The 14,317-nt window shown below is 37.9% G+C and overlaps 2 protein-coding genes across 2 annotated transcripts in view; one reads left to right on the top strand and one right to left on the bottom strand.

The window, feature by feature from the left end:
* LOC109105374 (integrin alpha-10-like) overlaps window positions 1-8,164 on the top strand; it is a 63,009-nt gene extending 54,845 nt beyond the window's left edge. Inside the window, exons 24-31 of the mRNA XM_042772180.1 lie at window positions 209-298; window positions 803-887; window positions 2,522-2,635; window positions 2,732-2,839; window positions 3,631-3,741; window positions 3,858-3,953; window positions 7,055-7,168; window positions 7,298-8,164. Of these exons, the coding sequence (XP_042628114.1) occupies window positions 209-298; window positions 803-887; window positions 2,522-2,635; window positions 2,732-2,839; window positions 3,631-3,741; window positions 3,858-3,953; window positions 7,055-7,168; window positions 7,298-7,354 (775 nt within the window). The 3' untranslated portion in view covers window positions 7,355-8,164. The remainder of the gene's footprint in view (window positions 1-208; window positions 299-802; window positions 888-2,521; window positions 2,636-2,731; window positions 2,840-3,630; window positions 3,742-3,857; window positions 3,954-7,054; window positions 7,169-7,297) is intronic.
* On the bottom strand, window positions 7,671-14,101 carry LOC109075577 (DNA-directed RNA polymerase III subunit RPC3-like). Its single transcript, XM_042772179.1, has 15 exons — window positions 13,991-14,101; window positions 13,015-13,161; window positions 12,627-12,891; window positions 11,482-11,685; window positions 11,139-11,221; window positions 10,944-11,045; window positions 10,660-10,752; window positions 10,434-10,514; window positions 10,266-10,317; window positions 9,718-9,778; window positions 9,484-9,634; window positions 8,805-8,906; window positions 8,671-8,720; window positions 8,447-8,596; window positions 7,671-8,350 (listed from the first exon to the last, which is right to left on the bottom strand). Exons 2-15 carry the CDS (start codon window positions 13,159-13,161, stop codon window positions 8,269-8,271), a joined length of 1,623 nt encoding a protein of 540 aa, XP_042628113.1. The 5' UTR covers window positions 13,991-14,101; the 3' UTR covers window positions 7,671-8,268.
* Between the last annotated feature and the right edge of the window lie 216 nt (window positions 14,102-14,317).

Genomic DNA, 14,317 nt, shown 5'->3' with positions numbered 1-14,317 from the left:
ACCACTTAAACCATTAGCAAATGGTACTGCCCAAGGATGCTATAGCCTTTTTTTTAATAATTACATTATTTGTTATTATTATTATTACATTATTAAATCACTTTTGACATTGTGACATGACACCATTCTGCATACAGCGCACAAACATCTAACACACATTTGGAAATGCACATTTACAGATGTATACTAAATGTGTGTGTTTCCACAGTGACAGTGTGGAGAGTGAAGGCACACTTTCAGACAACAGTGTTCAGTTACAGAGTATTGTACAGTATGAGCCCGATCTCTTCATCACAAGGTCAGTTACTTAATGTGATGATCCAGTACACACGTCTGAATGTCTGCTTTTCTTAATCATTGACCACTAATGTGACCTTCAGTACTTTGTGAATTATTGAAGTCTATAATGGTACAGTAGTAGTAGCACACATCTTTATTCGACAAAATTATAATTATAATAATAATAAATAATTATTATTGTTGTTGTTATTATAATTATGCAAAAGAGTAATGAAAATGCTGCTACTCAAAGTCCTTTTATACTTCATTCAATTCATTTTTTTAATTAAATAGCCATGAGTAAATAAAGGCTTTTTACATTTTCTAAATCCCGAGTGCCTTGGCCTTATATGTTTTTATGCTATTTCATCCCTTATCCAAAGAGCACTGATTATTATTTCTTTTATACGTTTCCCAACATCACCTTCCCTTTTACATCTAAGTGCAACCTTAAAAAAATGTATGCATGTTCAGTGTACAACATGCACATGTGGTTGTCTTATTTCAGTTAATTTCACTACAGTGACTCCAACCTAAACCGCTATGAGGTTCACCCGACCAGGACCTTGTCAGAGGGGACAGGACCCGAATTCCACACACATTTCAGGGTGGGTGAAAGTAAACCTTATAGGCTCATTGGTTTATATTTTTTTAAAAATCAGAAAGCTCATGAGTACAAACCCGATTCCAAAAAAGTTGGGACACTGTACAAATTGTGAGTAAAAAAGGAATGGAATAATTTACAAATCTCATAAACTTATATTTTATTCCCAAGAGAATATAGATAACATATCAAATGTTGAAAGTGAGACATTTTGAAATGTCATGCCAAATATTGGCTCATTTTAGATTTCATGAGAGCTACACATTCCAAAAAAGTTGGGACAGGTAGCAATAAGAGGCCGGAAAAGTTAAATGTACATATAAGGAACAGCTGGAGGACCAATTTGCAACTTATTAGGTCAATTGGCATGTGTGGCAGTGTCTCTCAGAAGTCAAGATGGGCAGAGGATCACCAATTCCCCCAATGCTGCGGCGTAAAATAGTGGAGCAATATCAGAAAGGAGTTTCTCAGAGAAAAATTGCAAAGAGTTTGAAGTTATCATCATCTACAGTGCATAATATCATCCAAAGGTTCAGAAAATCTGGAACAATCTCTGTGCGTAAGGGTCAAGGCCGGAAAACCATAATGGATGCCCGTGATCTTCTGGCCCTTTGACGGCCCTGCATCACATACAGGAATGCTACTGTAATGGAAATCACAACATGAGCTCAGGAATACTTCCAGAAAACATTTTCGGTGAACACCAATCCACCGTGCCATTCGCCGTTGTCGGCTAAAACTCTATAGGTCAAGAAAGAAGCCATATCTAAACATGATCCAGAAGTGCAGTCGTTTTCTCTGGGCCAAGGCTCATTTAAAATGGACTGTGGCAAAGTGGAAAACTGTTCTGTGGTCAGACGAATCAAAATTTGGAGTTCTTTTTGGAAAAAACTGGGACGCCATGTCATCCGGACTAAAGAGGACAAGGACAACACAAGTTGTTATCAGCGCTCAGTTCAGAAGCCTGCATCTCTGATGGTATGGGGCTTGCATGAGTGCATGTGGCATGGGCAGCTTACACATCTGGAAAGGCACCATCAGTGCTGAAAGGTATATCCAAGCTCTAGAACAACATATGCTCCCATCCAGACGTCGTCTCTTTCAGGGAAGACCTTGCATTTTCCAACATGACAATGCCAGACCACATGCTGCATCAATTACAACATCATGGCTGCGTAGAAGAAGGATCCGGGTACTGAAATGGCCAGCCTGCAGTCCAGATCTTTCACCCATAGAAAACATTTGGTGCATCATAAAGAGGAAGATGCGACAAAGAAGACCTAAGACAGTTGAGCAACTAGAAGCCTGTGTTAGACAAGAATGGGACAACATTCCTATTCCTAAACTTGAGCAACTTCTCTCCTCAGTCCCCAGACATTTGCAGACTGTTATAAAAAGAAGAGGGGATGCCACACAGTGGTAAACATGGCCTTGTCCCAACTTTTTTGAGATGTGTTGATGCTATGAAATTTAAAATCAACTTATTTTTCCCTTAAAATGATAAATTTTCTCAGTTTAAAGATTTGATATGTCATCTATGTTGTATTCTGAATAAAATATATAAATGTGAAACTTCCACATTTCATTCTGTTTTTTTGGAATCGGGTTTGTACATGTGAGTATGTTTTTTGTTATCAGGTGCAGAATCTGGGCTGCTACACTGTCAGTAATCTGGAGCTGATCGTCAATTTGCCTGCCGTGGCTTCCGGAGACAGAGTTTTTGCAACTGTGGTTGATGCTTTCTCTCTTAATGTTAGTATCACTTGCATGCGTGTATATAGTCTTACTGTAATTCATATGCATCTTTGTGTTCTTGTAGTTGTTGATGGGTTTTCTGTTTATTTGTAGTCTTCAGGTGTGAACTGCAGTATAATCAGTAATCTTTCTAAGTTAAAGTCCAGTCAGAGAGATGTGCGTCCATTTCACCCAGAGGACATGAAGAAAACTGAACTACTGGTGAGAAGACAGATACTATGTTCTCTCCAAGTTTGGATCTGAAAGAAATTAACTACTGTATTCTATAACTGAAGTAAATCTATTAAATTTTCAGGACTAAACAACAGAATTTTGAGAGTGAGTTTAGTTGATTTGTGCTGAATGGACTTGAAATTGACAACTCACTGTCTCTGCATAGACATTGTTTTTTATCTGGTTGAAAAGTGGGACAAAATTCCTGTTAAGTGTTTGAGTGGACGAGAGAATAAAATAAAATTGGAATGAACCAGTGAGTTTTGGCTGCATGTCTACGAGAATAAAAGCAGCAGAAGAGGACCAAAATAGAGATAGTGATAAAAATGTAAATTTAAAATGCATGTTTTTTTTGTTTTTTTTTTTTGTATAAAGATGCAATTTATACTTGTAATTGATAAAGTAATTATATATATATTACATTTAAGTTGGAAATAAATTGTTACATTATTACATTTTAAGTTAATTTGTATTGATTAATTTACTAAATAATTTACTTCTTTTGATCTAGTTTTATTTATTTTAAGCACATTTTATTTATTTATTCATTTTAATATTATTTATTTATTTATTTTTATATAGTTTCTCTTTAAACATTTCCACAGACTCCCTAGCACTTCCTTGTAAACATTAGTTTGAAAACCCCTGACCTAAAGTACCCAGGGCCGAAACCACCATCAGAGGGTCCAAGAAATAATTATATTTGTGAAAATAACTGCTTTTTTAAGTACTGCTGTTAAGCATCTATTAATATAATATCATTTTGTTTTCATATTTAGAATTGCACTTCCTCTTGGTGTGTGGAGGTTGTGTGTCACATCCAGCAGCTACTGAAGGGACAGACCTTGATTCGCATCACCAGGAGGATACACGACAACTTCTTCCGACAGGTGACATCACCCAAACTTTAGTACGCACAGGCAAATGGCTACAGAGGTCAGATGTCTTTACTGGGATGTGTTTGTTTTTCAGTCTCTAACCTCTAATTACTGTGTGCTTCTGTCAGGCCAAGTTTAAAGCAGTGACAATTGTGGGTTCTTACCAGCTGTCAGCTCGAGAGTCCAGTTTGATTACAATGGGAAATGCTGCCCTCTTGAGGGAGGTGAGAAAACTGACAGGACATAAACTCATAAACCAGGGTTGTTCAAACCTGTTCCTGGAGGGCCCCTGTCTGGCAGAGTTTTACTCTAAACTTAATTAAGCACACCTGAACCAGCCAATTATGGTCTTCACTCTTTCTATAAGCTTTCTTTTAGTGTAAATAAAAAACAGAAAAAATAAGCTTGTTGACAAAAATGAAATCCTTCCCTACTAGGCAGTGCCTCCTCAAAAATATTGAATGACAAAATGATCCACAGTACAAAAATAAAACAACACAAAAACTATGAAATTGGTTACTGAGAATGAATGCGTAAAAAAGTCACATGAGAGGAGATACAACCTCCATCATACTATGATTGGGCTATTACTACACTGAACAAAATTATAAACACAACACTTTTGTTTTTGCCCCCATTTTTCATGTGCTGAACTCGAAGATCTAAGACTTTTTCTATGTACACAAAAGGCCTATTTATCTCAAATATTGATCACAAATCTGTCTAAATCTGTGTTAGTGAGCACTTCTCCTTTGCCGAGATAATCCATCCACCTCACAGGTGTGGCATACCAAGATGCTGATTAGACAGCATGATTATTGCACAGGTGTGCCCTTAGGCTGGCCACAATAAAAGGCCACTCTAAAATCTGCAGTTTTATCACACAGCACAATGCCACAGATGTCGCAAGTTTTGAGGGAGCGTGCAGTTGGCATGCTGACTGCAGGAACCAGAGCTGTTGCCCGTGAACTGAGTGTTCATTTCTCTACCATAAGCCATCTCCAAAGGCGTTTCAAAGAATTTGGCAGTACATCCAACTGGCCTCACAACCGCAGACCATGTGTAACCACACCAGCCCAGGACCTCCACATCCAACATCTTCACCTCCAAGATCGTCTGAGACCAGCCACCCGGACAGCTGCTGCAACAATCAGTTTGCATAACCAAAGAATTTCTGCACAAACTGTCAGAAACCGTCTCAGGGAAGCTCATCTGCATGCACGTCGTCTTCATCAGGGTCTCGACCTGACTGCAGTTTGTTGTCGTAACTGACTTGAGTTACGAACACAGGTGCATTTTATTGATGGCATTTGGAATGCACAGAGATACTGTGACGAGATCCTGAGTCCCATTGCTGTGCCAATATCCAATTGCCAATTAGACAGATTTGTGACAATATTTGAGAGAAATAGGCCTTTTGTGTACATAGAAAAAGTCTTAGATCTTTGAGTTCAGCTCATGAAAAATGGGGGCAAAAACAAAAGTGTTTTGTTCAGTGTATATGTTGTTCACATAAAAAAAATCCATCCTATTGTTTCCATTGCTATTCCATATCTGCAAATAAATCTTAATAAATGATGGTGTTAAATGGAAGACTCTTTAAAAAGTAGTAACTCACCCACACTTACTTAGGTCCATATATATTTGGACACAGGCACAATTTTTATTATTTTAGCTGTTGACCAAATCATATTCAAGTTACAGTTATAAAATGGGCTTAAAGTGCACACTCTGAGCTTTAATTTGAGGGTATTTTCATCAAAATTGGAGAAAAGGTTAAGGAATTACAGCACTTTAATATGTACCTCCCCCCTTTTACAAGGGACCATAAGTAATTGGACAATTGACTCAAAAGCTGTTTCATGGACAGGTGTGGGCTATTCCTTCACTATTTCTACATCAGTTAAGCATGTAAAAGTTCTGGAGTTGATTGTGTTCCATTTGCATTTGGAAGCTGTTGCTGTGAACCCACATCATGTGGTCAAGGGAGCTCTTCATGCAAGTGAAACATACATTTGTTAGCCTTCAGAAACAAAACAAATCCATCAGAGAGATAGCAGGAACATTAGGAGTGGCCAAATCAACAGTTTGGTACATTCTCAGAATAAAAGAACGCACTGGTGAGCTCAAAAACATAAAGAGGCCTAGATGTACAGTACATGAAGGACAACAGTGGTGGATGATCAAAGGATCCTCTCCATGGTAAAGCAAAACCCTTTCACAACATCCAGCCAAACGAAGAACACTCTCCAGGAGATCACTGGCAGGCGTGTCATTGTCAAAGTCTACAATCAAGAGAAGACTTCACAAGAGCAAATACAGGGCTCACCACAAGGTGCAAACCATTCATAAGACCCAAAAATAGAAAGGCCAGATTAGACTTTGCCAAAAAAAAAAAAACATCTAAAAAAGCCAGACCAATTCTGGAAAAGCATTCTTTGGACAGATGAAATTATGATCAACCTGTACCAGAATGACGGGAAGAAAAAAGTATGGAGAAGGCTTGGAACAGCTCATGATCCAAAGCATACAACATCATCTGTGAAACATGGTGGAGACAGTGTGATGGCATCGGCATGCATGGCTTCCAGTGGCACTGGGTTACTGGTGTTTGTCGATGACGTGACAGAGGACAGAAGCAGGCGGATGAGTTCTGAAGTGTATATGGATATACTGTCTTGTATACAAATGAACAATGACCCAAAACGTACAGCAAAAGTAACTCAGGAGTTTTTAATGGTAAAAAAGTGAAATATTCTGCCATGGACAAGTTAATCTCCTGATCTCAACCCGACTGAGCATGCATTTCACTTGCTTAAGACAAAACTGAAGGCAGAAAGACCCACAAACTAATAACAAATGACGTCAGCTGCAGTAAAGCTTCACGAGTCTCTGCTCATGTCCATGAGTTTTAGACTTAAGGCAGTCATTGCCTGCAAAAGATTATCAACAAAATATTAAAAATTAACATTTTATTTATCATTCTATTTATTTGTCCAATTACATTTGAGCCCCTGAATATTGGGGGTCTGTGTATAAAAATTGTTGTAATTCCTAAGCATTTAAGGTTATATTTTTGTTCAACCCCTTGAATTAAAGTTTAAAGTCTGCACTTCAATTTCATCTTGATTGTTTCATTTTATTTCTATTCTGGTGGCATACAGAGCCAAAATTATGAAAATTGTGTCAGGGTCCAAATATATATGGACCTAACTGTATATAAAAATTAAACTTTAAATAACTTGCAAACTGTTTCCTACAAAACCAGAATTTTCTACTAGCTTGCACCTTTAAACTCTCTTGCTGTCTCTGTATGCATGTATAGACGGTTTTGGAAGTGCTGAAGGGGCGTTCAATCCCAATCTCTCTCTGGATTCTGATTGGAAGCATCATTGGAGGACTGCTGCTTCTTGCACTCTTAGTATTCCTCCTTTGGAAGGTACTGAGCACAACACATAATCTGGTGTACAGCGACCACATCTGAAGCACATTACTACCCAAAACAATTTATATTTACCACTAATAGCACTCAGCAGTCTTAAGCCATGTGTTGAATGTTTCTTCACAGTTGGGGTTTTTCACAAGGAAACAGAGGACGGATGAGGATGAGAACAAAGACAACTGACACTGCAGAGCAGATGGAGCAGTTTCCTTTACAACCAGGAGATATGCTTTTTGTAGCCATTACTTCCCCTTTGAGACATGAGACGTCTGCTCCAGGACCACAAACAATCCATTATCAAGTCCAGGTGGAATCTACAGACTTATTCTTTCATTTTCTTTGCTGATTTTGGGGGAAAATCTGCAGAATGGATTTAAAGGAGCTGAGAGTGCTAAAAAATGGGCCAAAGTATTTAATAAATGGACATGCAAAGGGGTGCATGATGCGTAAAGCTTTGCGATTGACGGGTGTCAGTTCTTGCAGGTCAGTCAGTTTGATGGCGGGTCACAAGGTCTCACACCTAATGTTTGATTTGGAATCTGTTGAGGCACAAAAAGCACATGAATCCCAATGTGTTGCAAAAGATTTTACCGGATGAGAAAGAAGGTTGATCTGGAAGACTCTCTGGCTTCATAAGAGCCAGATCATTTACAATTGCATTGCATTGAAAGAACGAGCAGGAAAACAAGCAAATGCACTATTTGTGAAAAAGAAAGTTGAAAGCATATGTTGTAATTCCAAGCAATCAGTTTATTTTATTTTTTCTTAACAGAAATAACAATGTCTGTTTCAGTCTTCATGTTCAAGGTACAGGAAAATTGTATTTGCTTTTTTTTACATCAGGACAAATTTTTGAATAAAAAATGTTAAACCATTAAATAAAATAATTTTCCTGTGGAAAACAAAATTGTTCACAGCTACACAAAATACACTATTAAATACAAATCAGTCACTCCTTGTTGCAAAAGAAATAAACATCTCCGTTTGAAAACAGCAATAGCCCCATCTACTCTTCTTCAGCCACCTATTTCACCTCTTTTCAAACAAACATCAACAACTTTGTTTTCTGAACTAGATCTACAGTTGCATAAAAACTGTCAGCGAGAGGTCTTTGTAGAGTTAATGTAAGATTCCAGAAGAAATATGGTCTCATCCACCTGGTTTTCACTGGAATCCAACCTGCCACCACAAGCACAAAGAGAAAAGATTAATGATTGGCCGAACATGAATCACGTGACTGATTCATGTTTAGAGAGTAATTGGTTTGTGCAGGACTTGTTAATGTGGTGTCGTAGGGACTCTAGCTGCTGTCTTTCTGGAACTGTGATCATCTCCTCCACCTCCGTCAGCTGTGCCGCCTCTGCCCCTGTGGCCTGCAAGGAAGCCAGGATGGCCTCAATTCGCTGGGACTTTTCCAAAAGTCGCCTGTCAAAATGACATAATTAAGAACTAGTACTTAGATTAAATGTTTTTTTATTGACAAAAAAGGAGGGACTTGCTTGTTCTCTTTGGTCTCATACAGCCGCCTCTCGATCAGGTTGCAAACGGTCTGTATGGGGTCCGCATACAAATGTCAAAACATTATAAGCATTACTGAACAAACACTCCAAGAACGTTTGTATGAGCTCTGTACCTTGTAGCAGTGTTGCAGAAGTAGTCTGGCGGTGGGCAGCTGATTAACTGTGTAGAGGTAAAAGGTGCGAGAAGGGGCGTAGTCTGGCGTTTTAGGGATTTCCTGCACGTACAATATAAAGAGGGGTATGAAGCCTCATTTTCCTTTATATTTTATGCTAAAATCCATCTCAGATGGCCCAATCACAAGTGAACAGCATTTAATACAAAGGTCCAAAATGTTTTGTGATCACTTAAACTACTTTCTAATGTATTTAGAAAGAACATAATGTGACTAAAACACATTGTAGTCTAAATGCAATACGTCCCGAAGTATCCCTGAGAGTAGCAAATGACCGCATCCTCGCCTGTCAATCATCCAATAAGCTAAGACAATGCTACAAACTATGCTTATTATGTGTAGCTTTAAATTAAAACATCCATCTTCTGACGAGATTCTGGAGTGTGCATTCAAAGGACACTTTACTATCCCATGAGGCCATGGGAGTGTGAATGGCAGGTAAGCATCGCAACTGATGCTGTGTGTCAAATGTCAAATCAAACATGACGACTGTAGTACGAATTGTCTTCATACTACCCACACATGTACTAAATCCATGACACACACGAGGCCTTGCACATTCAAGGTAAAAATGGCAGTTTTTGCTTTCTCATTATAAATAAGGTAGATAGTGTGTTACCTGGAGCTGAACCAGGTTCTCAGACAGGAGTGTGTACAGCATGTCTTTAGCCTCTTTGGCTGGAATCATGGCAAAATCCTCCACCTGCTTCTGTTCCAGGTGCCGTTTCCGCAGTAACAGACGAAAGATTCGAGCTGAGCGGGAACCAAACCTGACATAAAGCACAGTCGCATCATTCAACCAAGAACTAAATCAAAAGATTTTAGGAAGCTAAAACACTACGACTCTACTAACCTCTCTTGGACCACAGACTCCAGGGTAGCCCTGGCCAGGTTAGCCAGTGCACGGTGTAGATCTGACCACAGGGTCAAGGGTCAACCAATATATTATTAGTTGTGTACTATGTTTTTAGATACATGTACTGTTTAAAATTCTGGGGTCAGTAAGATTGAAATGTTTTTGAAAGAAGTCTCTTATGTTCACCAAGGCTGCATTTATTTGATCAAAAACAGCAAAATCAATAATAATAGTGTATTACTAACATAATTAATGTTTCTATTTTAATACATTTTGATGGTTATTTTTTTATGTATGCTAATCATTTATCACTTAACACAGAAATCTTAGTAACATTGCAAATACCTTTACTGTCACATTTGATCAATTTAATGCATCCTTGCTGAATAAAAGATTCAGCAAGGATGCATTAAAAAAATATAAAAATCTTACTAACCCAAACCCCATACTTTTGAAAAATAAATAAATGAATTATAATAAAAACTATTTGAAGTTAGACATGGAAAGTATCCTTTTATCCTTCAGGCGGTGTTTTAAAGGGATACTGACCACATACATTCCTCCTCCACTGTCGCCTGTCTTCCCCACAAATTCCATCTAGTAGAAAAAAATACATACACGTTTTTAAGCCATTTAAAACATTCTAAAGTCATTTAACTCTTGTATAATTAGCAACTATCAAGTAGTGTGTATCTGTGTATGCATTGCTTTACCGGATCATCCACCAGGAGAGAGAGGTATTGATCTAAATTTGGTCTGGCGATGTTGTAACTGGACTGAAGAGCTCGGAAAATCTGATGGAAAACAGTAAAGCTTTGATCACACGTCACACAGTCATTTGTCATTTTAAACACAAATGAACTCAATCCTAAAATAATTAGACATGTCACTTTAAATATTTCTCAGTAAGAAACAAAAATGTGCATGTCTGTCCATTACCTCATTGGCTGAAAGAGCTTGTGTGAAAGCAGCGTGAGCCGGCGTGGTAACTTCACTCATCCGTAACATGGTCCTAACAATCTCACTGCTGGTCTACAGGGGAGAAACGCCGATAAAGACCTACATTCTACCAACTTATTATTTCCCTGGGGGAGAAAATCTAAATGTGAGAATCCAGAACATTCTGTCTCAGATACAGCCGTGAAAGAATATTCAGTCCACAAGCTAATTATATCTCAAAGCATATCTTAGATTATTTGATATACAGAGTGGTGGTTAGTCACCTGATCAAGTTTACAGGAAACAGCACTAATGATGGCCTGATCCCTGAAGTGCAGGTGAAAGCGTTGAAAATTCACCTGCCAATAGATCCCGTCATCACCACACTGGAGGACAGTGGAGAAAACAGATGTACAATGCAAGAAAAATGCAATTAATGAACATGTGAATAGGTGAAGTCGTCATCACAATCGTAATACCTCACTATTGTCTGTCCGGGCTTTCTTTGCCGCACGCTGTTCAGCTTCACCACCCTCGCTTGAGCGTCTGCGTTTTCCTTGACCTGAATAACCACAATTCAACTACCTGAGTTTTATTCTCAATAAGACGGAATATTTCTAGCTATGACACAATATTCATATGGTAAGAACTATAAGAACTATATTCATTTGGTGCCCACAAAACGTTTACCTGTTGTAATACTAAAATAATTTTAAGCATTTAAGCATAAGCTAAAATTCTCACCGGTACTGTATATACCATATGAGTTGACCACTAAATGTTTCTCAGTATGTGATGAGTGTTTTGACTGAAGTAACTGACCGGTGAGATTGATATAGGGTAGTTTGTAGCAGTCTGGGTTGCTCTCTGGTTCAGTGGGCTGTGTTGCAAACGGAAGAGGAGTGTCGACTGCTCCTGAGCTTGATGATCCTGCTGAAGCCAAAGGAGGACAACGCTGCAGGAAATGAGTCTCAACCAACTGGGAAAATGCAGAGACAACCTCACTGTAGTCCATACTCTGGCCCTCTGGTGCAAAAAAAAAAAAAAAAAGTATTTCAATAGGTACATCTCAAACAGAAGTCAAGACATAAGAATCAGTGATGGCAGATGGACTATTCTGACGATGCTTTTCATACTTTCCTGGACCTTGACTCTGTTATTTATTTGGCAGTCTATGAGACAGTCTCAAGCCTCCCTGTTTTCATCCAAAATATCTTAAATTGTGTTCCGAAGACGAACAAAGCTTTTACAGGTTTGGAATGACATGGGGGTAAGTGAATAATGACAAAATTTTCATTTTGGGATGGAGTAACCCTTTAACAAGCTGAATAAGCATTTTAATTCACTTAACCATGGAATAAGAAGCACCAGAACAAGTTTCTGTGTTCAATAAAAAAATCTTGTATTAGTCTTGGTATAATAATCATGGATGCAATAAAACATATATTCTTATCAAAATGAAAGTTCAAAACTTGAGATTGATTGTGGTACATACAAAAAAAAAAAAATAATTAATACAATCATAATTAAATGCATAGAATAATATCTACAGTATGTAGGCCTATATTAACTTTCATAGAACCTTTAAAGACCTTTGTCTTTAAAGTGTACAATAATTTTTTATAGGTTTCTGTCAGCTCTATAAAGCAATAATATATGCAACTCATTTCCTCTTCTGTATGCCAACATCCCCTTTATATGGTAAAATAGCTTCCAAAATATTTGCCATTACGCAATTGTGAAAATAAGGTGAATGCTGAACATGCAAACCATACTTATACCAAGATGGCCTCAGTTAAGTTTGGTTTAAAGGGGCTGAGTTCGCTTTAAAGTTTATATACTTTATACTTTTTATATCACATATACTGTAAGCCAAAATCCTTAAAAAAAACTATATTCTTAAATCCTTTTTTGTTTTCATATCTGAATTAGCCCTTCAGTCTACTTGTATTCTTATAATTTCTCACCTGGCATATTGTGGGTCAGCCGGTCTGCTACAGTCTTGACTGTGCTGCTCATAGTCATCTGTCCTCTCTGGAGTATCTCCTCAACAATGAGCTCGCCGGTGTCTCCATAAAGACTCTTGGCGGTGTAGATGTAGCGTGGATAACGGAGCATGTGGAAGATATGCTCGCAGTTGATGCGATATTCCACAGGTCCTGCTGGACCACGACGCCCAGCACCAAACGTACACATCCCATGCTGCACCAGCACACACAGAGACTTCTTGACCTAGCAGGAGAAGAGTGTGTTAAAGAGAACACAATGAATTACTGGCTCTGCAAAAGGACGACAGAAAGAATGAAACAAGAAAGAAAAGAATGTGATAGAGAAAGCTTAAGTACATGACAATACCAGGTCGAGAGGAAGTTTGGTCTCATGGGCAAGAGCTCGCAGTGTCAGAACTCCACTGCGGATGAGATGAGTGCCCACTTTCTCCACCACATTTCCAAAGTGCTCCTGCAGTAGAAGCCCACACAGACGCACCTCCTGCGCTGTCATCTGCAGAAGAGAGAGGAACAACAGATAACTTAAATACCTTAAGAAACACAAATTTTGCAGTACCGACAAAGGAGTGCAATCATATTTTTAGTGGCAAAATATATAGCTTTTAGGACAGACCATAAGCTCTGAGGCAGTTACGCGAGGTTGTAGCAGCCCCAGAGTCTTTTTTAAACTCATCTTTAATTGATGAATTCCAATGAATAACTACACTACCCATAATCCTGAAGAAAGAGCCACCAATCAGAAAAGTTGCTGTTATTAAAGAAACAAAAACTCCCATGAAGAATTGCGAATTATGTAATTGATGAATGCCTTCACTCTAAAACTACTGGTACATATTGTAATATTTTACAATACATTCGTTTTAGTAATAAGTAATGTTGAATAAAAGGTAAATAAATACATTTAAATAAACTTGAATATAATTTTTTATATATAAATATAAACAATGACTGTGAGTTCAAAATCTGTATTACACAGCCGTTTCTAAGCTTACTGCATCATTAAATTGTTTCATTCCAGAGGTATGAGCGGTCAGTGTAGATCTACTGCCAATAATCCCAGTTATTTTTACTAATATATAACCATAACAGATAAATATCATATTATCTTGATGTGAACTATATATAAAATATGACTTCTAGGTGATACTCGTTACACAAACTAACTCATGAAAGCAGCATTAGTAGATGTCTAGCCTTTCTACAAATCAAATATCTCATGTAGCCTAACATTGCACAAAAAAAAACACAATAATGCACATGCACAAACATGACCCTAACTCTAAAAAGTATCTAGCTGTACGTGTTTAGAGTTTAAAACTCACTTTTTAATCTCATGTGCTGTTCAGGCGGTGTGTAATCACCAGCACTGACGATTTTCCGTGGTCATGTGGAGGTTTCAGTGTCAGTAACGCCTGACCAGAGAACGAATCGTTGCAATGAACGGATTCTTTTAATGATTCAGAAGAACCGAATGTGAATCGCTCGACTAAAAACCATGTTCTGAGAGTAAAACAATTAGATGAATGACATATTGAAAACATAAACATAATATATGACAATGTCCAACAAAAATAACAATTTGACTGAGACAGGAACACATTTTGAGCTATTAAATATATTTTTTTAATATTTATTATTGTTAATTAATC

Source organism: Cyprinus carpio, chromosome A16 (genome assembly GCF_018340385.1).
Source record: "Cyprinus carpio isolate SPL01 chromosome A16, ASM1834038v1, whole genome shotgun sequence".
In the NCBI taxonomy this organism is placed as follows: domain Eukaryota; kingdom Metazoa; phylum Chordata; class Actinopteri; order Cypriniformes; family Cyprinidae; genus Cyprinus; species Cyprinus carpio.
This window is presented reverse-complemented; position numbering and strand designations above follow the sequence as displayed.

Excerpts from the sequence above, each read along its gene's own strand:
- LOC109075577 (XM_042772179.1), bottom strand. The coding sequence starts at position 13,161 with ATGACAGCGCAGGAGGTGCGTCTGTGTGGGCTTCTACTGCAGGAGCAC. Across the intron at positions 11,686-12,626 it reads GCTGACCCACAATATGCCAG|AGGGCCAGAGTATGGACTAC; the intron begins GTGAGAAATTAT and ends TTTTTGCACCAG. Across the intron at positions 10,515-10,659 it reads AAGCTCTTTCAGCCAATGAG|ATTTTCCGAGCTCTTCAGTC; the intron begins GTAATGGACAGA and ends GTTTTCCATCAG.